Genomic DNA, 24,350 nt, shown 5'->3' with positions numbered 1-24,350 from the left:
AGTAGTGAGTTCAAGCCCCTCATTGGGTGTAGAGATTACTTTAAAAAAAGTCATTACCAAATCCAAGGCACTTAGACTTTCTCCTATTTTTTTAAAAGATTTTTTATTTATTAATTTATTTGACAAGGAGAGCGATAGTGAGAGAGGGAACACAAGCAGGGGGTGTGGAAGAGGGAGAAGCAGGCTTCCTGCCGAGCAGAGATCCTGATGTGGGACTCAGTCTCAGCACCCAGGGATTGCGACCTGAGCTGAAGGCAGACTCCTAACCATCTGAGACACCCAGGTGCCCCTCTCCTATTTTTCTTCTAGGGGTTTTGCTGTTTACATTTGGGTCAGTGATCCATTTTGAGTTGTTTTTGATACAGGTATAAGATTTATGTCTAGTTTTTGTTTTTGTTTTTGCATGTAGATCTCTAGTTGTTCTAGTCTCATTTGTTGAAAAGCCTGTCCTTTCTCCACTGAATTGCCTTTGTACATGAGCTGAATATTTTTGTGTAGGTCTGTTTCTGTGCTCTTCATTCTGTTGTATTGATCTATTTTCCTCTTCTTTTGCTGATACCACATTGTCTTCATTACTGTGGATTTATAGTGGTCTTAAAATTGGGTAGGGTTGGTTCTCCATTTTTTTTTTTTAATGATTTTATTTATTTGACAGAGAGAGAGAGACAGCCAGAGAGGGAACACAAGCAGGAGGAGTGGGAGAGGGAGAAGCAGGCTTCCTGCCGAGCAGGGAACCCTGATTCGGGGCTCCATCCCAGGACTCTGGGACCATGACCTGAGCCAAAGGCAGACACTTAACTACTGAGCCACCAAGGTGCCCCTCCATCTTCTCTTCTTTGATATTGTATTGGTTGTTCTGAGTCTTTTGCCTTTTCATGTAAGTTTTATTTTTTTTTAATTTTTAAGATTTTATTTATTTATTAGAAAGAGCATGTAGGAGCAGGGGAGAGGGGCAGCAGAAGAGAGAGAGGCTGCTCAGGGAGCATATGACACAGGGCTCGATCCCAGGACCCCAAGATCATTACCTGCCTGAGCTGAAGGCAGGCACTTAATTGACTGAGCCACCCAGACACCCACATGTAATTTTTTTTTTTTAAGATTTTATTTATCTGACAGAGAAAAAGATCACAAGTAGGCAGAGAGGCAGACAGAGAGAGAAAGCACAGGAAGCAGGCTCCCTGCAGAGTAGAGAGCCTGAAGTGGGGCTTGATCCCAGGATGCTGAGATCATGACCTGAGCCAAAGGCAGAGGCTTAACACATTGAGCTACCCAGGTACACCATCCCATGTCAATTTTATTATTTTTTAAATTTTTTCCCCCATTGTGAATTTTAAAATTAGTTTGTTGATAATCCACAAAATAACTTATTGGGATTTTGACTGAGTATGTACTGAATCTGTACATAGAATAACTGACATCTTAACAGTATTGATTTTTCCTATCCGTGAAAATGTACTATCTCTCCATTAATTAGATCTTTAATTTCTTTCATCAGAGTTGTGTGGTTTCCACTTACAGCTCTTACACATATTTATTGGCTATATACTTAAGTATTTCATTTTTGGTGCTAATATAAATGGCCTTGTGTTTTTACTTTCAAATTCCAATGATTCATTGCTGGTATATAAGAAAGCAGTTGAATTTTATATATTAACCTTGTATCCTACAACTTTGCCATAATCACTTACTAGTTTGAGGGTTTTTTTTAAATTGCAAATGGTATTTTTAATTTCAATTTTCAGTTCCCTGCTAGTATGTAGACATACAGTTGGTTTTTGTATTTTGATCTTACAGCCTGCTTCCTTGTGTGACTCAATTCTAGTAAGTCTTTTTTAAATTCCTTAGGATTTTCTCTTTTTTGGTAAGTTTTTATTGCAATTCCAATTAGTTAACATACAGTGTAATATTAGTGTCAAGGTGTATAGTATTGTGACTCAGCACTTCTAGGCAACACCAGTGCTCATCATAAGTGCTCTCCTCAATCCCCATCCACTGTTTAACGCCCCCCTCCTTTCCCTCTGGTAACCAGCGGTTTGTTCTCTGTAGTTCATTTTGTGGTTTGCTTCTCTCTTCTTTTTTCCCTTTGCTCATTTGTTTTGTATTTTAAATTCCACATATGAGTGAAATCATATGGTATTGGTCTTTCTCTGACTGATTTATTTCATTTAGCATAATACTTTCTAGCTCCCTCCATGTCATTGTAAATGGCAAGATTTCATTCTTTTTATGATTAATATTCCATTGTATATATGTGTATTACATCTTCTTATCCATTCATCAGTTGATGGACACTTGGGCTGTTTTCATAATTTGGCTATTGTAGATAATGCTGCTATAAACATCAGCCTGTATCCCCTTGATTTAGTATTTTTTGTTTCTTTGGGCAAATACCTAGTAGTGCTATTGGTGGACTGTAGAATAGTTCTATTTTTAACCTTTTTGAGGACCCTCCATACTGTTTTCCACAGTGGCTGCTCTAGTTTGCAGTCTCACCAACAGTGCAGGAAGATTTCCCCGTATCTTCACCAACACCTTGTTTCTTGTGTTGTGGATTTGGGCCCTTCTGAAACGTGTGAAGTGATATCTTGTGGTTTTGATTTGCATTTCCCTGATGATAAGTGATAATGAGCATCTTTTCATGTATCTGTTGGTCATCTGTTATGTCTTTTTAGGAGAAATGTCTGTTCATGTGTTCTGCCTGTTTTTTAATTGGGTTATTCATTTGGGGGGTGTTGAATTTTATAGGTTCTTTATATATTTTGGATACTAACCTTTTATCAAATATATCATTTGCAAATATCTTCTCCCATTCTGTAGGTTGCCTTTTAGTTTTGTTGTTTACTTTATTGTGCAGAACCTTTTTATTTTGATGTAGTCCCAGTAGTTTATTTTTGCTTTTGCTTCCCTTGCTCAGGAGACATCTACAAAGAAGTTACTTTGGACAGTGTCAAAGAAGTTACTGCCTGTGCTGTCTTCTGGGATTTTTATGGTTTCAGGTCTCCCATTTTAGGTTTTTAATCTAAATTTTGAGAGTTAAAAAAAAATTTTTTTTTAATTTAAATTCAAGTAGTTAACGTGTTACTGGTTTCAGAGGTAGAGGTCAGTGTAAATTTTGAGTTTATTTTTGTGTATGGTGTAAGAAAGTGGTCCAGTTTCATTCTTTTGCGTGTTGCTGTCCAGTTTTCCCAACACATTTGGAGACATTCTTTTTCCCATTGTATATTCTCGCTTTGTCGATGTGTCTCTTTTTGTGCCAGTACCATTCTGTTTTGATTACTACAACTCCATAATCTAACTTGAAGTCTGGATAAATTCCTTAGAATTTTCTGCATATACTGTCATGTCATCTGCGATTAAAGACAGTTTTATTTTTCCTTTCCAGTTTGAATTTCTTTTTCTTTCCTGATACCACTGATTAGGGCTTCCAGTTCAAAGTTGAATAGAAATGGTGAGAGCAGAAATCCTTGCCTTGTTTCTGATCTTAGGAGGAAAGAAAGCATCAAGTCTGTGTTAATAGCTATGATGTTAGCTATAGAATTTTCATAGCTGCTTTCTATCTGGTTGAGTAAGTTTCCCTTCTAATCTTAGTTTTCTGAGTGTTCTGATCATGAACAGTTGTTGAATGAAGCTTTTTAATTGTTTTTTTTTCTGTACCAGCACAATGATTAAATGGTGGAGTATTTTTAGCCTATGAGTATGGTGAATTATATTGATTGATGTTTACATTTCACAAAAACTTGGAATTTCCTGGATGAATACCACTTAATTATGAGAGAAACTTATAAATTCTCCATTTGGAGAGTATTGTTGCTTAGAACCTGTTCTATACTATTTTTAATCCTTTCTAAGCTAGAGATGATTCTGGGATCCCTGAGTAGCAGCAGGGAACCAGCTAAGGTTAGAGTATATACATTTATAGTGAAACTAATTGTTTTAGGCTTTGTAACATTTTTTTTTAAAGATTTTTATTTATTTATTTGACAGAGAAAGATCACAAGTAGGCAGAGAGGCAGGCAGAGAGAGAGAGAGGGAAGCAGGCTCCCTGCCAAGAGGAGAGCCCGATGCGGGACTCAATCCCAGGACCCTGAGATCATGACCTGAGTGGAAGGCAGCAGCTTAACCCCCTGAGCCACCCAGGTGCCCCGGCTTTGTAACATTTTTGAACAGATCTTTACAACCTGGAAACAGCAATAAAGGCATTTGTGGGCTAAGCAGTAGGAACAGAAGGAATTCACAGTTCTATCAAGAGTGCTGCTGGAATGGCTCCCTGGAGGGACCATAATAGAGCATTTCTGCCAAGAAGAGAACCTTAACTTTCTTTCTTTTTTTTTTTTTTGAACTTAATTTATTTTATTTTTTTTATAAACATATATTAATTCAATTAGCCAACATAGAGTATATTATTAATTTCAGATATAGAGTTGAACTGTTACTTTCTCAATGAGAAAATATTTAAAAGGAGTTGGAAAGGTGAAAAAGGTAGGGAATTAGTGTTAAAGATTCAGTGTTCAAAATCTTAAAAATAAATTAGCTCATATAATTTAAACTTGTATGTTTAATTTAAAAGGCTGCTAGTGTTTTCCCATATTCTCTTTGTCAGATTTTACTTCACTATTTAAGTCCTAAAATAACTAGTAAGCTTTTGTTTTATTTTATATTACTTGAAACAGTAGGTATAAGCAACATTTAGTTGCTATTTCTATACAGATTCTTTGGCAGGCTTCTGAATCTAAGGTCATGTTAGGGTGAGTTTGGCCTCTCTTACTGTGCAAGACTTAATAAGAGATTGTATTTTAATAAACACAGTGAATGGTTCTGGCTTTGCCTTTAGAATCTGGGTTTGGTTTCAGGATATTTAAAAATATCTTAATGATCTGAAAATAGAAGCTATTCCATTCTACAAATAGTTTTATTGACCTGCTCATTCTAGTAGCTTGCTTTTCTGGAAGGACCTGTGCCGTTTCTCTCTCGTATTTTTTTCCTGTGTTTGTCTACAAGATATGTTTTAGTAAATAAAACCTAAATAGTAGTGTTAGGTTACCATAATAAATAACTAAATGCTAGAAATAATAAGAATTATCTTTTAGAAAAAAATATAAAGAGTTCCTGATTTAAAACAACAAAAAAAGAAAAAATTAAAGTATTTTTAAATAGGCTGTGGTTACCACATCTTTTATCTTCCTGTTAACTGCTTTCACAATGTATATTGTGGTTAGGTAGAATTACATCACTTTGCTCTGTTTTTTTATTGCATGTTGTAGATTTATAAATAGCTTTAATAATGCAATATGTTATTCCTGAGTCACAATAAAGTGACTTTTTTCATTTTTAATATAAATTTTTATTTTTTAATCTCTATTCTGATAGTTCATATAAATTACTTTATTATATATTTTTTTAAGATTTTATTTATTTACTTAAGGGAGAAAGAGAGGTGAGCAGAGGGAGAGGGAGAAGCAGGCATCCCCTCTGAGCAGGGAGCCTGATGAGAGGCTTGATCCCAGGACCCTAAGATCATGACCTGAGCCAAAGGCAGACACTTAACCGACTAAACCACCCAGGGCCCACTAAATTGCTTTATTTGAAAAGTATGATGGTGATACCTGATTTTAGAGTTCTTGAAATAATTGTTTTTTATTGAAAGGATGATAAACTTAAATTTTTCTTTTTGGAGGAAAGGATGTCTGCAAACTTGTTTCTTTATTTTAATACTCACTTTTCAGTGAATCGCCTTATAACTCAATTGGCAGAGTACTGTTGAAATTAAAAGATCTTTATGTGATTTCTTATTTAATTAGTGTTTTGAAAAATGGAGTTGATCTGATTGTTTTGTTTCCTTTTCCCATGTGGTCCATTGTTATTTTCACAGAAGAAAACCTTTCCACATATTTAACTTCAGCTAACCATCTTGCTTACTTTTAGTAACAACTAAACTGGCAGGACTCAATCTACGACCCTGGGATCATGATCCAAGCCGAAAGCAGATGCTTAACCAACTGAGCCACCCAGGCGCCCCCCAACATAGTGTTTTTAAATTAAATCTAGCAATTTAAATACCACATGTAGGGGCACCTAGGTGGCTCTGTTGGTTAGGAATCTACTTTTGGCTCAGGGCATGATCTCAGGGTCCTGGGATCAAGCCCTGCATTAAGCTCCCTGCTCCGCAGGAAACTTGCTTCTCCTTCTCCCACTACCCCTGCTTATGTTCCCTCTCTTGTTCTCTGTCAAAAAATAAGTAAAATCTATTTTTAAAAATTTAAAGATCAAATGTTTATTGTTCAGGAAAATATTAAATTACCTTATTCTGATATTTAACCTGGTTTCTCCTCCTCTTATTTTTTTTTTTTACCCACTCCCTCCCTCTCTTCTTTTTTATAAATTACATAGTGAATAAAAATGGTCGCTGAAATATATTTTTTTTAAGTTGTATCTGTCTTGGCTTTTAATAGCATAGATTTATTCTTGTCTATTTTTATGCTTTATATATAGAATCCTATGGTATTTTTTCTTTTGTGACTACCTTTCCTGCTGAACGTTATGTTTGTGAGGTTCATCCATATTGTATGGAGCTGTAGTTGATAATTTTCTCATTATTTTATAATATTACACTGTGTGAATAAATCATAATTTATTCATTGTAATGTTATTGGGTATTTGGATAGTTTTCTGTTTGGGGATATTACAGTTAATGATCTTATGAACGTTCTAGTCCATGTCCTTTGGTGAACATATACACACATTTCTCTAGGGGATATACCTAGGATTGGAATTGTTTGGTTAGACTATACATTTGCTCAACTTTAGTAGATACTTCCAGATTACTTTTTCCAAAGTGATAATATCAATTTACACTGCTACTAGCAGTATATAAGGATTCCCTATTGCTCATATTCTTGCTAATACTTGGTATTTTTTAATCTTTTTCCTTATACTCATTCTGGTGGGTATGTAGTGGTAATGTAGTTTTAATTTACATTTCCCTGATGATTAATGCGGTAAAGAATCTTTTCCATAGTTTGGTTATGAGTTATAATAAAACATTGTTGTAGTATACAGTTCTGTATCAGATACATTTTGTTTCATTCCAGGAAGCTGAGTACTTTACAAGCATTGCATGCATTTAAAGGATATTATAACAAGTCAAGTCCATGGATGTGGATTTTAAAATAGCATACATTTAATACTTAAAGTAAGACTGAAATACTAATATAATATCCTGTAACATAACATCTAATGAAATTTGGTTTGAATTTGTCAAGTATATTTTTATAATTGAATTTTATTTCTGTATGACTTCAGTTATAAAATTGAAGATAATGTTTTTTGGCAAAAAGAAATAAGTAGGTTGATAGACTTTGTTGGCTATTGTAATAAGAAACATCACTAGATTCAAATAAAATATAAAGTACTACACAGACTTTTATATTACTTTAGAGCTTTGATAACTTTGAAATATTCTGTGTGTTGTTTTTTTAAAAAGATTATTTGTTTATTTATTTGCGAGGACATGAGAGAGATTATTTGTTTATTTATTTGCGAGGACATGAGAGAGAGAGTATGAGCAGGTTAGAGGGCAGAGGGAGAGGGAGAGGGAGAAGCAGACTCCTTGTGGAGCCAGGATCCTGATGCAGGACTTGATCCCAGGACTCTGGGCTCATGACTCGAGCTGAAGGCAGATGCTTAATCGTCTAAGCCACCTGGGAGCCCGAAATGTTTTTTTTTTTCTTTCTTTAAATCTTAACATTTTTATTTTCTTTCCATTTTATCTACAAATACCCTCTTCGTAACTCTATGTGTGTAATTCTTGGAAGTGATTTCTTTCTTCCTGTTGTCAGAATCCTTAGCATAAGGTGGAAAGCACAAAACAATTCAGAACCTCTCCACCAAAACAGTTATGTGTGTGTGTATATAATTTTATTTACATCTTTATCTAATTTATTTTTAAGGTATACTGTAATTAATGTAACTTGATATAAATATAATTTTATTAACCTCATTGGTATTTTAAGATTATATTGTAATGGCAGGCTCTTGAGAACAAAGTAGGACTTGGCCCTAGCATAGTACCTGACTTATAGGGGCTTAATATTTGTTTGTTGAATGGATGAAACAACGACAAAATTCTACTGTCAAACTTTTCTTTTTTCAGGTTTTCTGGGAGTTTCCACTTGTCTCCTCCCCTCCAATTTTGCCTCCCTAGTTTGTAAAGGAGCATTTAAAGGGGAATAAGAGAAAGTTGTTCTCTCACAAAGTTGTGAAATTTTTCAAAGTGGAACTTTCTCTTAAGATAATCAGTGAAATAAGAAATTCTACAATATATATTGATTATTTACAAACAAAGAGAACTAGAAAAAAAATGGTGTTTTATGAGGAAGAAAATAAAAGAATCTCCAAATATGAGGAAAGAGAACTGTAAGCAGGGAGCTTAGAAACAATGAAACTGTGTCTGGGTTGCATCTGTTATCCTGGATGATATTAATGAATTATATGTTGGATGTTTTTTTCTCAGCCTTTTCCTTTTCTGGGTCATAAAATTTTATAGCGTACTGTTGAGTTAAAAAGGCAGCTAATCCTCTAGAAATTGTTGATTGTTTTGCTGGCCAGTTTTTAAAGCTTTCCTTGATTTTTGGTTCCAGATCTTTAGACCTCACTATGAACCAACAACAAGTCTTAGGAATCATGGATACAGTCATTGGCAAATCTTAACCGGATGTGTTAGCATGGCTATAGAGAAAATGCATGGGACTTAGGCCTGATACTTCAGGGTTTTGTTTAATATGTATATCAATTTTATATAATCAAAGCAAATATAGAAAATTGCTACTGAATTTGGAGAAAAATAGCTGAATAACCATTGTTTTATTCTATAATACCAGATACTTGAATTCAGAGATAGTCTAGATTTTATTTTCTTTCATTACTGTGTTCTCTCTTTTAATATCTAGATTGTATACCAAGGCAAATTTTAAATGAATTGGATATTTTAAAAATAGAATACTTAAAAATGTTAACTGACACAGAAATTCCTAGAAAACACAGGTTAGATCAGGCTTTACTTAAATCAGTGAATTAACTATCCTGAAGATGTAAGTCCTTTAAGGCAATATCCTTATTTCAGTTTCTATGAAAATTGAATTGGGGATCTTGTAAAATGATTGTGAATGTTTTGTAGGCCATGAGGAGAGAAGAGTGATATCTGATATATCTGGAACACAAACCTTAAAGGCTTCTAACATAAGCTCATACTAAGCTTGTTGGTATTGAAGTGGCCTGGGGGAAAATATGTCATACTAGCATGAACCCTGAGATGATTTGAATAGGAAACCCTAATTATAAAGCCAAGGGCTGAGTCTAAGGGCTGTGATCAAAGAAAACTTCCAGCATCTATCTCCCTGCAGTCATATTTAGTTCTATACTATTACCCACTCCCTTTTAACTCATCCTGTATTTTGGAGAAAAAAAAGAAATCTTTTTCTCTGACATATTTCTGTTCACTTTAGATGGTTGGAATGAAATCACTTAAACTTAATCTATTGAAATAAAATAATTTATGGAATTTATGACACTAAAATTGTTTCATCAAAGTACTCTTACAAATTCTGGATTATTTGTTTAACCACAGTTCACAGCTCTTCACTTGTACACTATCCTTAAGTTTCAGAAATTCCCTTCTGGATGGGAGTCAAAGCAACCACCCAGGAACAGATTATTTTCCTGATTGGGAGAGCAGTATTAATTCTTAACACACACGAAATCAAGCTGAGAACCACAGCTAATCCGAGACTTGGAGTATTTCTTAGCTTTGTTAATTTACTGTATTATTTTACTCACCTTTCTGTTTTTATGCAATTTTCTCAAGTGACTGAGCTGAACTCAGAGAAATATTCGTGTTTTGTTTTGTTCTTTTAGAAAGATCTTATTTTGTTCCAGAAAGGCTATGCTGTCCTTAATGAACTTTTGTTATGCTGGGGTGGCCATGGAAATACACCAAATGGTGTATTTTCCTGCTGGTGGGAGGTGTGAGTGAGTGACAGCCACAGCTGTGGTGCCTCTGTTCCACCACCTCATCCTTGCTGAAGCTACCCATCCTAACTGTGGCTGTTCTCAGCAGTGGGTGGGCATGATGCTGTACCAGTGCAGGCCCATTATTTCGGGGTGCAGAACTCCTCTGCTGGGCACATTACTTACCTATCACCACATAACAAGTTATCCTAAAACCTGACAGTTTAAAACAACAAACATTTTGCATCTCACACAGTTTCTGAGGGTCAGAAGTGGCTTACCTAGGTGATTCTGCCTCAGGGTCTCTCATGTATTGTATCCAAGCTGTTGAGCGGGGCTGTAGTCTTCTGAGGGCTGGACTATGGAGTGGAGAAGGGTATTGAGTGTGAAAAGTTTTTCACATAAACATCCTGAAAATCTCCACTTATCTTAAACCTCATTTCCAGATCATTGTGCAAATTTCCTTTCTTGGTGTACACACACTGCCACGTAAGTACATTTCACAGTCTGGCTCCCAAGCACCTCCAGTACTCGGTCAAGCAAAATCAACTGGAGGCATTTTAAAAGTCAGTGTATGTCTGGAAGATGTACTTCTTCTTCTTTTTTTTTTTTTAAGATTTTATTTATTTATTTGACAGAGAGAGAGATCACAAGTAGGCAGAGAGGCAAGCAGAGAGAGAAAGGAGGAAGCAGGCTCTCCGCGGAGCAGACAGCCCAATGTGGGGCTTGATCCCAGGACCCTGAGATCATGACTCACGCTGAAGGCAGAGGCTTTATCCACTGAGTCATTCAGGTGCCTCTGGAAGAGATACTTGTAAAAGGTGTCTTAGTACACGGCTCTTGGTAAGAGCCTCCAGTTCTTCCTTGGCTCCTGTTAGGAGGTTTCAGATCCTTGCCATACAGTGTCTATATAGGCCAACAATGGATAAACATTTTCTGGGTCCAAATTTGTTGGGACAAGTAATAAGTTTTTGTCTTAAATATCTCCTGTGAGGCACTTTTCCAACTATCATCCCCACCTAGGGCTTCCAGATGTAGCAAATGAAAATATAGGACAATATTTAGGACATATTTACATGGCAACAGTATTCATTGTTTATTTGAAATTCAAGTTTAACTGGATGTCCTGTCATCCTGCTTCATCTTCTCTGGGTTTAGTTGTCATATGTCTGCCCCTGTGGCCCTCTGTGCTATCCTGTTTCTGCATTACTTGTGCTATATTGAAATTGTCCATTTAGTTGTCAGTGTCTTCCCATTAGGGTAAATCTTCCCAACAGGTAGGAACTGTGTCTTACTTATTTTATGCACTGTTGAATCCCCAGTGCCAAGCACTGGCTTGACCTTTATAGGTACTCAATAAATATGTGTGGGCTATTCAGAGAATGAAAACACCTGGTCTTACGATTGCATGCGCTTTTCTCCTTCATCTTTTCTTCCTCTTCATTATCATCTTTATCAAGATGAATATCAGGGAATGCTGATACAGTGAAAGGGCTAGGAATACCAAAGATTTAGAAACTTGCTTTATCACTTTTAGTCTCTTCAGGAGATTTCTTACCTTACTACAGCCTCACATTCACTGGGATTGCTGATTGTACCACTCCACTGTCCCTAACACTCTTTCTGCACTTTACCCCAGTGCTTTTCAGTTTAACGAATAAGAATAAGGAATTTCATGTAGATTAAATGACTTAACACAGGTTACCCCAGGGAGTCAGCTGGGATTTGAACCCAGGTATCCTGAATCTCTTGTGATATGTATGCTGCATTCTATTTGTTTTATTGAATGAGAATTACACAGTCTGTGCATTAATCTACAAAGGTGTGGTTGTATTGTGAACTGCTCTGCAGAGATATACAATAACCCTTATGGGAGAAGGATTTGTAGTTGTTTTAGGGATATGAGAGGAGATACCTAAAGAACAAAAGGTAGTTAAAAGTCAGTTAATTAAATAACCACAAAAAAGCTACTGAAAATCAGAATTATTTTTAGCTATATCAAATAATCGGGATACTTCGTTAATATCCTTTGTACCTGCATGCCTGTACTTAGGATAATGCTTTTGAGATTTATTCATGTTGTGTGTATTAGTAATTCTTTGTTGTTGTTGTTGTTCTTTTTTATTACTGAGTAGCATTCTCTTTATGGGTTTACTGCAGTTCATTTATCCATTCATTAGTTGATGAACATTGGTGTTATTTCCACTTGTGGACTATTATGAATAAAGCTGCTGTGAACATCCAAATACAAGCTTATGTGTTGACATAAGTTTTTATTTTTCTAAGGTAAATACCTAGGAATGGAATTGCTGGGTCATCTGGTAAGTGTATGCTTAACTTTTAAAAAATTGCCAAACATGTTTCCTAAAATGCTTATACAAATTGGTATTCCCATCAGCAACTTAAAGGAGCCCTAGTTCCCTGTGTCCTGTCAGCATTTGGTATGATCTTTTTTCATTTTAGCTATTCACGTGGGCTTATGTGGTATGATAGAGTGGCTTTAATAAGCATTTCCTTAATGATTAAAGTTGTTGTACATCTTTTCATGTGCTTTTTTGCCATCAGCATATCTTCTTTGGTAAGGCAGCTGTTTAAACTTTTTTTTTAAACTGTTTAAACTCTTTGTCCATTGTCCTTTATTGGGTTGTTTGCAATATTATTGTCTTATTCTGGATACAAATCCTTTATCAGATATTTACTTTACAAATATTTTCTCCCAGTCTGTAGCTTGCCTTTTTATCTTCTTAACAGAAGATAAAGGCACAAACATGTTTTATATTGTAATCTGCAGTTTATCAATTTAAAAGTTTGTGCTTCTTTACGTTCTAAGGTATCTTTGTCTAAGCCAGAATTACTAAGCTTTCTCCTATATTTTTTCTTGGAGTTTTATAGTTTTTGCTCTTAAATTTATCTGTGATAAGTTTTGAGTTAAATTTTCATGTATGGAGTGAGGTGAGGGGTGAGGTTTATTTTTCTTCCATATGAATAACCAGTCACTATAGCATCATTTACTGATAAGATTGTCTTTTTCTATAGAATTGCATTGTATCTTTGCCAAATAAATAGCAGTTGACTTCTAAGTTGAGGGTCTGTTTCTAGATTCTGTTCAGTTCCATTGATTTAAACGTCTATCTTCATGTCAGTAACACACTTCTTACTATAGCTTAATAGTTCTCAACAAAGGGTAATTCCCCCCCCCCCCCTTCGACATGTGGCTGTTTCCGGAAATGTTTTTGATTGTTAACAATTGGCAGGTGAAAGATTTGCCTTTGATGGGGTAGAGGTTGGGATGCTGCTGAACACCCTAAAGTGTACTGGCCAGTTCCCCATCACAGATAATTAGCCAGTCCATAATATCAGTAGTACCAACATTGAGACACTCTGTGTACCTGTATAGTAAGTCTTAAAATCAGGAGTGTAAGTCCTCCAGCTTTGTTCTGTTTCAAAGCTTTGTTCTGTTTCTGTTTTGGCTATACTAGGTCTTCCGCATTTTTGTATAAACTTTAGAATCGATATTTGTAAACTTTTATAAAAGTGCCTGTTGGGATTTCGATTGGAATTGAGTTGAATCTGTAGGTGAATTTAGAAAGAAATGACATCTTAATATTGAATCTTCCAATTTATAAGCACGGTTTATCTGTCCATTATTTATATTTCTATAGTTTGTCTCACCAAAATGTAATTTCCATTGTATAGACTTTGCACATATTTTGTTAAATTTATTGCTATTTTACATTTTTATGTCACTATAAATTACATCTTTTTATTTCAATCTCTGATTTTTTAATTGCTGGAACATGGAAGTATAATTGATTTTTGTATATTGATCTTGTTGCCTGTGACATTGCCAGTAAACTCACTATAAGTAAAATGTTATAGATTCCATAGATTTCCACATAGCCCAGACTTTTGTCTGTTTAACTTATTCCTTCCTTATTTTTGTGTCTCTTTTCCTTTTTCTCTACTTAATGCCCTAAGAATATTTCAGTGTTGAAGCAGTGAAAATAGATATCATTGTCTTGTTCCTAATCTTAAGGAGAAAGCAGTCAAATTTCTAACCATTGAAATGTATGATTTTTAGCTATAGGTTCTCAGTAGTTGCCTTGTAGCACATTGAGGAGGATCCCATCTGTTCCTTGGCTACTGACAGTTGTTACCACCAATGGTTGTTGAATTTTGTCAAATACCTCATCTGTATTAATTAAGATGATAGTGTAGTTTTTCTTTTTTATTCTGTTTGATACATAGTGAATAACACTTTCTTTCTTTCTTTTTTTTTTTTTTAATTTTACTGATATTAAGCCAACATTGGATTCCTGGTATAAACTCCAGTTAGGCATGATATATTCTTCTCTTTGTATATTCTTGAATTCAATTTGCTAAAATTTTGTTTAAATTTTTTGGGAGATATTGGTCTGTAATTTATGTTTGGTTTTTTTGTTTGTTTGTTTGTTTCTTTATGTTTTTACTTTTTGTCTGAAGTACCATTTGACCTAAGTTAGCACCTTATTTTATCTCAGCACTTTCAAGGGATTAACACCCTGAAAGAAGAGGTCAGTTTACTTTTTATAAAAAGTCTGTTGTGTTTTGAAGTGCTATTTGCCAGGAATTGTGCTAAGCTCCTTTTTTTTTTTTTTTTTAACGTAATCTCTACACCCAACATAGGGCAGGAACCCACAACCCTAAGATCATGAGTTGCACACTCGACAGACTGAGCCAGCCCAGTGCCCCTGTGCTAATAACTAAGCTCTTTATGTTCATTATTTCATATAATCCTCACAACCTCCTTGCAAGAATAGCACTATTATTGTACCCATTTTAGAGATGAGAAGACTGAAGCTCAGAGCCACTGACTTTCCCAATTGGTAGAGATAGTTCAAATCACATTTTTCAGATTGGAGGTCCGTCTTCTTCTTCTTCTTCTTTTTTTAAATAGCTTTTTTAAAAAAAGATTCTTATTTATGTATTTCGCAGACAGATCACAAGTGGGCAGAGAGGCAGGCGGCGGGGGGTGGAGGAGCAGGCCCCCCGCCGCTGAGCAGAGAGCCTGATGCAGGGCTCCATCCCAGGATCCCGAGATAGTGACCCAAGCCAAAGGCAGAGGCCCAACCCACTGAGCCACCCAGGCACCCTGGAGGTCACTCTTCTAAACACATTGCTCTATGTTCCAGTCTTTTTCAAGAAATCTTTGATTAACATAGAGCATTATTGACAAGACCAGAAGGAATTTAAAGAACCATATCCCTAAGTAATCTCAATCTACCTCATTATGCTAATTGTTTTTAATATTATTTGTTCACTAACTTGTTTTTTACTTTATTTTGAGAGTGTCTCTGATAATTGGCGTATTAGCTCACCAATTTCTAAGTTTTATCATGTGCACTTTATTGTAGGTGAATTTAAGTATTTCTGATTGGTTGCTACAATGCTTCTGTTTAAACCTTACATCTTTTGGCAGTTTCTAGCTGTTGTTAATTTGGGCTAGAGCTTCCTTGAGAGAAAATAATACTTTTTTTTCCCCTATACTCTATATGCTCACTGATATCAGTATATATACTTCTGTATATGTAAAATTATAGTATGAGAGTTAAGGAAAGCAAGAATAGATCACAAGCTATCTCTTCCACCTATCTGTTGTTCCCAGGTTGCACATGTGCCAGATTATTGTAGGACCTTTTAACCTTAAGAATTCAGCCGTGGTAAGTCTGGGCTTAGAAGGCAGTCAGCTCGTGGGACCCTGCTTAATCTCCTCTGTTATGCTATGATCAAATAGACGAAAATACACAGAGAAGCAGAGTTATAAATGGAATGAGAAACTAGATATACAAATTAAAATATGCCAGACATTAGGAGGATTTTCTGTCAGTAAAAGTAAAGACAGATTCCTAAGACAGAATAGCAAGGACAAACAGGAAAAAGGTAGATTTTTCTACCAATTTGTATTGCATACCTACAGCTTAAGGAAATAGGATCTTTGCCAGCTAGAAACTTGGCAGCTACCCGCTGGGTGTTGCAACTGTTATCTGCAGCACCAGGGTTCTTTTTCTCCCTCCCATCTCTCTTATCATTACCTCTCTACTTCCCTTGGTGACCACAGTTCTGTAAAGGAAGAAGTGGACTGGTTTGGGTGCATTTTCAAATGTAAAGGGAATTGTAGTAGGAAGGGGCAGAGAGGAGAAAATCCATGGGGTTGGTATGCATTTTTTCAGGTCCTACTTCAAATAAATACAAACAAAGTGTCTTATTTTGGAGAATTTCAAATATGTACAAGAGTGAAAGAGAACAGTTTAATGAACTCTCTTGTACCAGCCACCAGCTTAAACAACGCTTGGTCAGACCCTGCTTTTGATTAGGGAAGAATATGTTCTGTTTCAAAGTATCCAGGATTAAATAGCTGATCCTATACATCACATAACAAGGCAACAGGATCAGAGTCTTCCTTAGTTCTTCAGAGCAAATGGTAAATCAGGGGATCCTTAACCAAGGATCCACAATTGACTTCAAGACATGACCAATTGAATTGGTAAACAAAATTCTGTGTGCTGGAGAAAAAGTTTATAGTTTGAATGGATTCCCAGAGAGATCTTAATCTCGATACTAGATGAGAATCAAGATTCTCTCTCCTGCTCAACACAGGTATTTGGCTAGAGTTGTATGAATTAAATTTTTCTCCAGATAAAGAACTGAGAGTTAAAAGTCAAATAATACCTAGGTGGACAGTAACAGAGAGAAACCAACTAGAATTTATATAACTTTTCTCTTAGCAAACATCAAACCTGGTTGGTTTTGTCAACTTTCATATAATTGATAACATTTTTTTTTAAAGAATTTGATAACATTTTAAAAAAACCATCATGGGCCTGTTAAGAAACTACAAAATAAAGGAATCTTATACTTAAGTCCTAGAGGAAAATCGTACTTGGAAGAAACAAGATATTAGATGATATTTGCTTTCTTCTCAAAGTTATTTAATGAATGTGAAATTATATGTTAAAGACAGCAGATTGACATAGAAGGTAACCAGCCAAGATATCAGCAAAGGTTATACTAATAATAGCTAAATATTTTTGAGTAACAGATAGTGTATAAAACCACTCACAGGGTGCCTGGGTGGCTCAGTTCCTTGACTTCAGCTCAGGTCATGAGCTCAGGGTTGTGAGATTGATCCGTAAGTCAGGCTCCATGCTGGATGTGGAGTCTACTTAAGATTCTCTCTCCCTCTCCCTCTGCCCCATCCCCACTCATCCTCTCTCTTACCCTCTCAAATAAATAAATATCCACTCATGAATTAGCTAGTTAAATCTAATTAAATGATTATTCTCAAAGAAATTGAAATAAATAGTTTAAATTACTTCCCCAAGATCACACAACTAAGAGGGAACTCTGATATTTGAATCCATATAGACTGACTCCAGAGCCTGGTGCTAGATGAAATAAGAATAATTACAAGGGATCTTGAATCATTCTTTGTACTTTTCTGCATTTTGAAATTCTTTAAGATTGGGGTGCCTGGGTGGCTTAGTCGTTAAGCGTCTGCCTTTGGCTTGGGTCATAATCCCAGGGTCCTAGGATGGAGTCCTGCATCAGGCTCCCTGCTCTGCAGGAAGCCTGCTTCTCCCTCTTCCTCTCCCACTCCCCCAGTTTGTACTTCTCTCTCACTGTCTCTCCTCTGTGGGGAGTGTGCTTGAGATTTGCTCTCCCTCTCTCTCTGCCTCTCCTCCTGCACATGCACACATTCTCTCTCTCTCAAATAAATATTTTTTTAAAAAGATTTTAGTTTATTTATTTGGCAGACAGGCAGGCAGAGAGAGAGGAAGAAGCAGGCTCCCCGATGAGCAGAGAGCCTGATGTGGGGCTCGATCCCAGGACTCTGGGATCATGACTTGAGCCAAAGGCAGAGGCTTTAACCCACTGAGCCACTCAGGCACCCCTCAAATAAATAAATCTTTAAAAAAAAAACTCATAGAGATGTTGAAATTAAGTATTGCTATTAAAATTCACAGTGAAGGGGTGAAAAGGTAGTGTTGAAAATCTAGTCAGTGATGAGGAAGAGAAGTTAGAGGATGTCTTCTGAAATGCAGCAGTAGAAAAGGATCGAAATGATGAAAATGACAGGTACAAAGAATAAAGATTCAATGTACAAATAAAACCAGTAGTATTCATAAAGAAAAGAATAATAAATAGAAGAGAAGCAGTAATCAAAGGTGAAATAGAAGACAATATCCTTAAACTTAAGAAAACCAAAGTTTATAGTTTAAAGGCTTTCAGTGATACATGAGTACTAGATGTATTAGGTTGAAAGTTTGAGAAGAAATGAAAGGTATACTGTAAACATCCAGACAAGATTTGAAACGGAGAGTGCTACTAAGGCTGTAAATAAAACTAATCAAAGAGTTTCTGGAACAGTAATTATGTCATTAGGAAAAAGAAAATGTCTACAGTGTTATTAGCAAAGGATAGAATTAAAGGAGATGATATTAAAGAGCAGCAAGAATAATAAAGAGAACGTAATACTGCCTTATCAGTATTTAGAATAAAAATGAATATAATATCATTTACATTTAAAGGACAGAGACTCAGGTTGGGTCAAAAAGCAATATCCAAGACCTACATTGCCTGCTTTTTGATGCTAACTGTAAAGGTACAGTAATCAAGATAGTGTAGTGCTTGAGAAAGAATAGATACATAGACCAATGGAGCAGTATATAAGGCCCAGAAATACAGTCAATTGATCTTTGACAAAGGTGGAAAAGCAATTCAACGGAGAAAGGTGAGTCTTTTCAGTATATGAAGCTGGAGCAATTAAAGTTTATATGCAAAAAAATGAGCCTCTACACAGACCTTACACCTTTCACAAAGATTAACTCAAAATGATTCATAGACTTAAATACAAAACATAAAAAAGAGAACATTTAGAAGAAAAATAGAAAATCCTAGGTGACGTTGGGTTTAATAATGCCTTTTTAGATAGGACAGCAAAACACAAATCTGATAAAATTAGTTAGCCAATTGCGAAGTTAGAGAGCAGTGTACAAAAGGCTACCCGTAGCTACATCTGACATCAGTTGCAAGTTCAGGGTTCTCCACAATTATCTTAGATCTTATACATGGAGAAGGACTCAGAGAATTCATTGAAAGCTGTTATACTCATGGTTATGGTTTATTACAGCTAAACAATACAGATTAAAATCAGTCAAGTGAAAAGATGCATAGGCTGGAGTCAAGAAAAGTACCAAATGTGGAGTTTACACTTCCCACGGAGACATAGACAGTGTTACTTTCCCAGTATTGATGTTTATTTAACAGCTTGCACAGAGTATTGACAGCCAGAGAAGCTCACATTGTCTTTGGTATCTGGAGTCTTTATTGGGGTTTAGTCACATAAATCTGACTAGCAGCTCCTGTGGCTGGCTGATTAAGTCTCCAGTCCCTCAGTAGGTCTGCTGATGTGACCCAAATGCCCCCACCCTAAATCTCATTGTGCCTTGAAGCCTCCACCCCAAATTATATTGTTCAAGACACTTTTATCAGGTAAGACATTCCCAAGACTTAGAGATTACCTCTCAGAAGCTAAGGGCAAAAGCCAGACTTCGCTTTGGGTAAAAAATTCTTTACTACCTAGACTAGTAACCAAAATATAAAAAGAATAATAACAACAGTTGTCTTCAACAACAGTAAGAAAACAGCTGAGTTAAAAAGTGAACAGACACCTCACCAAAGGATGTATACAGAAGGCAAGTAAGAGGTGCCTGGTTGACTTAGCCAATTAACCATCTGCCTTTGGCTCAGGTCATGATCTTGGGGTCCTGGGATCAAGCCCCACATCGGGCTCCCTGCTCAGGGTGAGTCTGCTCCTCCCTCTCCTTCTGCCCCTCCCCACTGCTTGTGCTCACTTGCATGCATGCCTGGGCTTACTCTCTCCTCTTAAAATCTTAATAAAGGCAAATAATTTGTCATTAAGAAATTACCAGTTAAAACAACAGTGAGGGGCGCCTGGGTGGCTCAGTGGGTTAAAGCCTCTGCCTTCAGCTCAGGTGGTGATCCCAGGGTCCTGGGATCGAGCCACACATTAGGCTCTCTGCTTGGCAGGGAGCTTGCTCCCCCGCCCTGCCCCGGCCTGCCTCTCTGCCTACTTGTGATCTCTGTCAAATAAACAAATAAAATATTTTTAAAAAATAAAACAACAGTAAAATGGCACTATACTTTTTTTAGAATGGCTAAAATCCAAAAAGATGACAATACTAAATTTTTGATTAGGATGTGGAACAACAGGAACTCACATTCATTGTTATGGAAAATACAAAATTGGAAAATGCAAAATGATGCAGACACTTTGGAAGACAGTTTGGTAGTTGCTTACAGAGCTAAACAGTCTCCCAGAAAGTCCTGGTTCCCATATCCTCTGTGTGTTTACTTATGTTATTAATTTCCCATATATAACCAAGTTCACATCTCTGCCACCCCTGAAAACAAATACCCTCCTCACATTAATACAGTTCTGACACAGTACAGAGAATAACCCTTCTCCTCAAGCATTCATGGAACATTTAAAGATGGTCACCATACTAGAAAACAAAAATAACTTTGCAGTCTGCGAAGCAGAAATTTGATAGACCATTGTATCTGGCCATAATGCAATAAAATTTGAAATTAATGAATGAAGTCCACCTGTCCATTCTCTTCCCAAACAACTACTAAATCCAAACAGAAACCTAAAATGCAACAACTATTAAAAATAATAGGAAAATATAATTTTTATCTATACGCACACATACACAAATATGTGGGATGCAGCCAAGGTTGTGTATGTGCTTTTGTTATTTTAGAATGGAATGAGGGGTACATGGCTGGCTCAGTCCAAAGAACATCCAACTCTTGATCACAGTCTTAAGTTTGAGCCTCATATTGGATGTAGAGATTACTAAAAAAAAAATAAACCTTAAAAAATTAAAAATAAAAAGGAATGAAACAGTGAATTCCCCTCCCAAAGTTAGGCAAAGGTTAGCAAAAGGAGGAATATATAAAAATAAAACAAAATTGAACAAAAATCAGAAGATAGAAAAGTAAAACTGAAAATCCAGGTAGATTGGATGTAGCAAAACAAACTTCAGGATATCATATAACAAAATGTCGGAACATTAGCGGAATTTGTATATAGAATTATAAAAAATTAATAGATTACCATATAGCAATTATGTTAAGGTATTTAAAAATACAAATGAAAGAAATTATTTGCAGGGGGGATATAAATTACCAAATTGATTATGTTAATCTTTTTTTAAAGTCTGTTTTATTTATATTTTTTAGGTAAACCCTACTCCCAGTGCGGAGCTTTTATTTTTTATTTTTTAAGATTTTATTTATTTGATAGAGATCACAAGTAGGCAGACAGGCAGGCGGTGGGGGAGGTGGGAAGCAGGCTCCCTGCTGAGCAGAGAACCTGATACGGGGCTCGATCCCAGGACCCTAGGATATGACCTGAGCTGAAGGCAGAGGCTTTAACCCACTGAGCCACCCAGGTGCCCCCCAATGTGGAGCTTTAACTCACAACTCCATGATCAAGAATCACATGGTCTTTTCACTGAGCCAGGCAGGTGCCCCCAAAATTGATTATTTTAAAAAGTAGAAAACTTGAAGTCTAGTATGTTGAAAGAAATGGAAATACTGTCCCCCAAAATTATTTTTGAACAGACTCTTCTTTGGGTTCGTGGGTGGCCTAGTCAGTTGAGCATACAGCTTTAGCTCAAGTCATGTTCTCAGGGCTCCGGAATTGAGCCCTGGCGTTGGGCTCAGCAGGAGTCTGCTTGTCCCTCTTCCTCTGCCCCTCTGTCATGCTCTCCCTCTCTCTAAAATAAATAATCTTTAGGGGACTGGCAAAGACTCTTCTCTTCATAGTTTTATGGGCAAGCTTTTTTCCTGTTTCTGTGAATAGATAATCAGGCAGGATTACATACAGAGTATAAAACCAAAGGCTCTCAGGTATGCCTGGGTGACTCAGTGGGTTTAAAGCCTTTGCCTTTGGCTCAGGTCATGATCCCAGGGTCCTGGGATCGAGCCCCACATCAGGCTCTCTGCTTGTGATCTCTGTTTGTCAAATAAATAAAATCTTTTTAAAAAAAGTTTAAAAAAAGAAAAAATATGAATAAATAAAACCAAAGGCTTTCAGTACATGAAACAAAACTAATTTAACTCATATAATAAAATTTAACGGTACAGAAAGTTATAAACCAATCTAAAAGCAAAAAACCAAATTATTAGCAAATTGACATTATTATAAGAGAACTGTGTACCATGAACCATGTAGAGTTTGTCTCAAGAAAGTAAAGATGCTTGGTTTAATAATAAGAAATTATCAATAATACATTTATATAGGTAGATCAAAAGGAACCATATTTTTTAAATCTTTTTTTAAGATTTTATTTATTTATTTGTAAGAGAGAGAGAGAGTGAGAGCGAGCACAGGCAGACAGAGTGGAAGGCAGAGTCAGAGGGAGAAGCAGGCTCCCTGCGGAGCAAGTAGCCCGATGTGGGACTCGATCCCAGGACGCTGGGATCATGACCTGAGCCAAAGGCAGCTGCTTAACCAACTGAGCCACCCAGGCGTCCCAAAAGGAACCATATTTTTGTTTGAAATACTTTATGGGGGGCGGCTGGGTGGCTCAGTGGGTTAAGCTGCTGCCTTCGGCTCGGGTCATGGTCTCAGGGTCCTGGGATCGAGTCCCGCATCGGGCTCTCTGCTCAGCAGGGAGCCTGCTTCCCTCTCTCTCTCTGCCTGCCTCTCTGACTACTTGTGATTTTTCTCTGTCAAATAAATAAATAAAATCTTTAAAAAAAAAAAAGAAATACTTTATGGGCTGCATTTTTTTTTTTCATTTTTTTTTTCTTTTGTCAGAGAGAGTGAGCACAGGTAGACAGAGTGGCAGGCAGAGGCAGGCAGAGGCAGAAGCAGGCTTCCTGCTGAGCAAGGACCCCGATGTGGGACTCGATCCCAGGACGCTAGGATCATGACCTGAGTCAAAGGCAGTATGGGCTGCATTTTTAAAGATTCGGTCACTTTCTAAAAATCTCCCTATGAAGTAGGAATTAAAGGATATTTCAAAATATATTTTCTAAAAGTCCGTCTTTAACTTATTAGCCAGTATCATATTTAAAACATTTCCATTAGAAACACATTTCCATTTATTTTTTTTTTAAGATTTTATTTATTTATTTGAAAAGAAATGACAAGCAGGCAGAGAGGCAGGTAGAGAGAGAGGGGGGAAGCAGGCTCCCCACTGAGCAGAGAGCCCCATGTGGGGCTTGATCCCAGGACCCTGGGATAATGACCTGAGCTGAAGGCAGAGGCTTTAACCCACTGAGCCACGCAGGCACCCCAACACATTCCCATTTAAAACAGGAACAAGAAGGGGTGCCTGTATGGCTCAGTGGGTTATGTGTCTGCCTTCAGCTCAGGCCATGATCCCAGTGTCCTGGAATTGAGCCCCGTATCTGGCTCCTTGCTTAGCAGAGAGCCGGCTTCTCCCTCTCCCTCTGCCTCCTGCTCCCCCTGATTGTGCTCTCTCTGTGTCAAATAAAATCTTAAAAATAAATAAATAAAACAGGAACAAGATAAGAAGGTCCACTGGTGGGGCACCTGGGTAGCTCAGTGGGTTGAAGCCTCTGCCTTCAGCTCAGGTCATGACCCCAGGGTCCTGGGATTGACCCCCCACATTGGGTTCTCTGCTCAGCAGGGAGCCTGCTTCCCCCCTCCCCTGCCGCACCCCACCCCCGCCGTCTGCCTCTCTGCCTACTTGTGATCTCTGTCAAATAAATAAATAAAATCTTTAAAAAAAAAAAAAAGAAGAAGAGGAGGAGGTCCACTGGCACCATTATTATGTATTCAGTTTTTTGATGCTCTTGTTTTTTAAAGTCAGGTTTACTCTTTCTTATATTTTTATATGTTGTATATTTTGAGCCCTGCAACCTTGTTAAACTGATAAGTTTACTAAAATTTATTACTTTTGCTAGTTTTTTTTATAGATTCTTTTGGATTATCTGTGCCAGTAAGCATTCTTTGGATAGATACCATTTGGTTATAATGTAATATTTTTTTTATCTATTGCTGTATCAACTTTGCTGACATTTTATTTAGGATCTTTTTTATAGTGGTAACATATTCATAACATAAAATTTACTGTCTTAACCATTTTCAAGTGTGTAATTTGGTGGTTTTGAGTACATTCACATTGTTGTGCAACCATCACCATTATCCATCTCCAATTTTTTCTTCATCCCAAACAGAAACTCTGTACCCATTAAATAATAAATCCATATTCCCCCTTCTCTGGCTACTGGTAACCATTATTCTC

At 36.7% G+C, this 24,350-nt stretch overlaps 1 protein-coding gene and 1 long non-coding RNA gene across 21 annotated transcripts in view; both read left to right on the top strand.

Annotated features, from left to right (window-relative positions):
* The window catches only part of TFDP2 (transcription factor Dp-2), a 178,476-nt gene that overhangs the window by 70,685 nt on the left and 83,441 nt on the right, over positions 1–24,350 (top strand). For 3 of the 20 annotated variants that reach the window (XM_082712445.1, XM_082712446.1, XM_082712441.1), the window contains one exon: positions 2,915–2,996. The exons of 15 other annotated variants lie outside the window; for them this stretch is intronic. In XM_082712445.1, coding sequence (XP_082568571.1) covers positions 2,987–2,996 — 10 coding nt within the window. In that variant the 5' untranslated portion in view covers positions 2,915–2,986. Of the gene's footprint in view, positions 1–2,914; positions 2,997–12,288; positions 12,324–24,350 lie in introns of those variants that run through there. 2 more of the 20 variants (XM_082712461.1, XM_082712469.1) reach the window with 2 other exon arrangements.
* Positions 21,380–24,189, top strand: LOC309854116. The gene is made up of 2 exons (XR_014306097.1): positions 21,380–22,029; positions 23,312–24,189. It is a non-coding gene; the product is annotated as an uncharacterized lncRNA (long non-coding RNA).

Source organism: Mustela nivalis (assembly GCF_964662115.1).
Source record: "Mustela nivalis genome assembly, chromosome: 1".
Classification (NCBI taxonomy): Eukaryota; Metazoa; Chordata; class Mammalia; order Carnivora; family Mustelidae; genus Mustela; species Mustela nivalis.
Note: the sequence above shows the minus strand (reverse complement) of the source record. Positions and strands in the feature narration are given on the sequence as shown.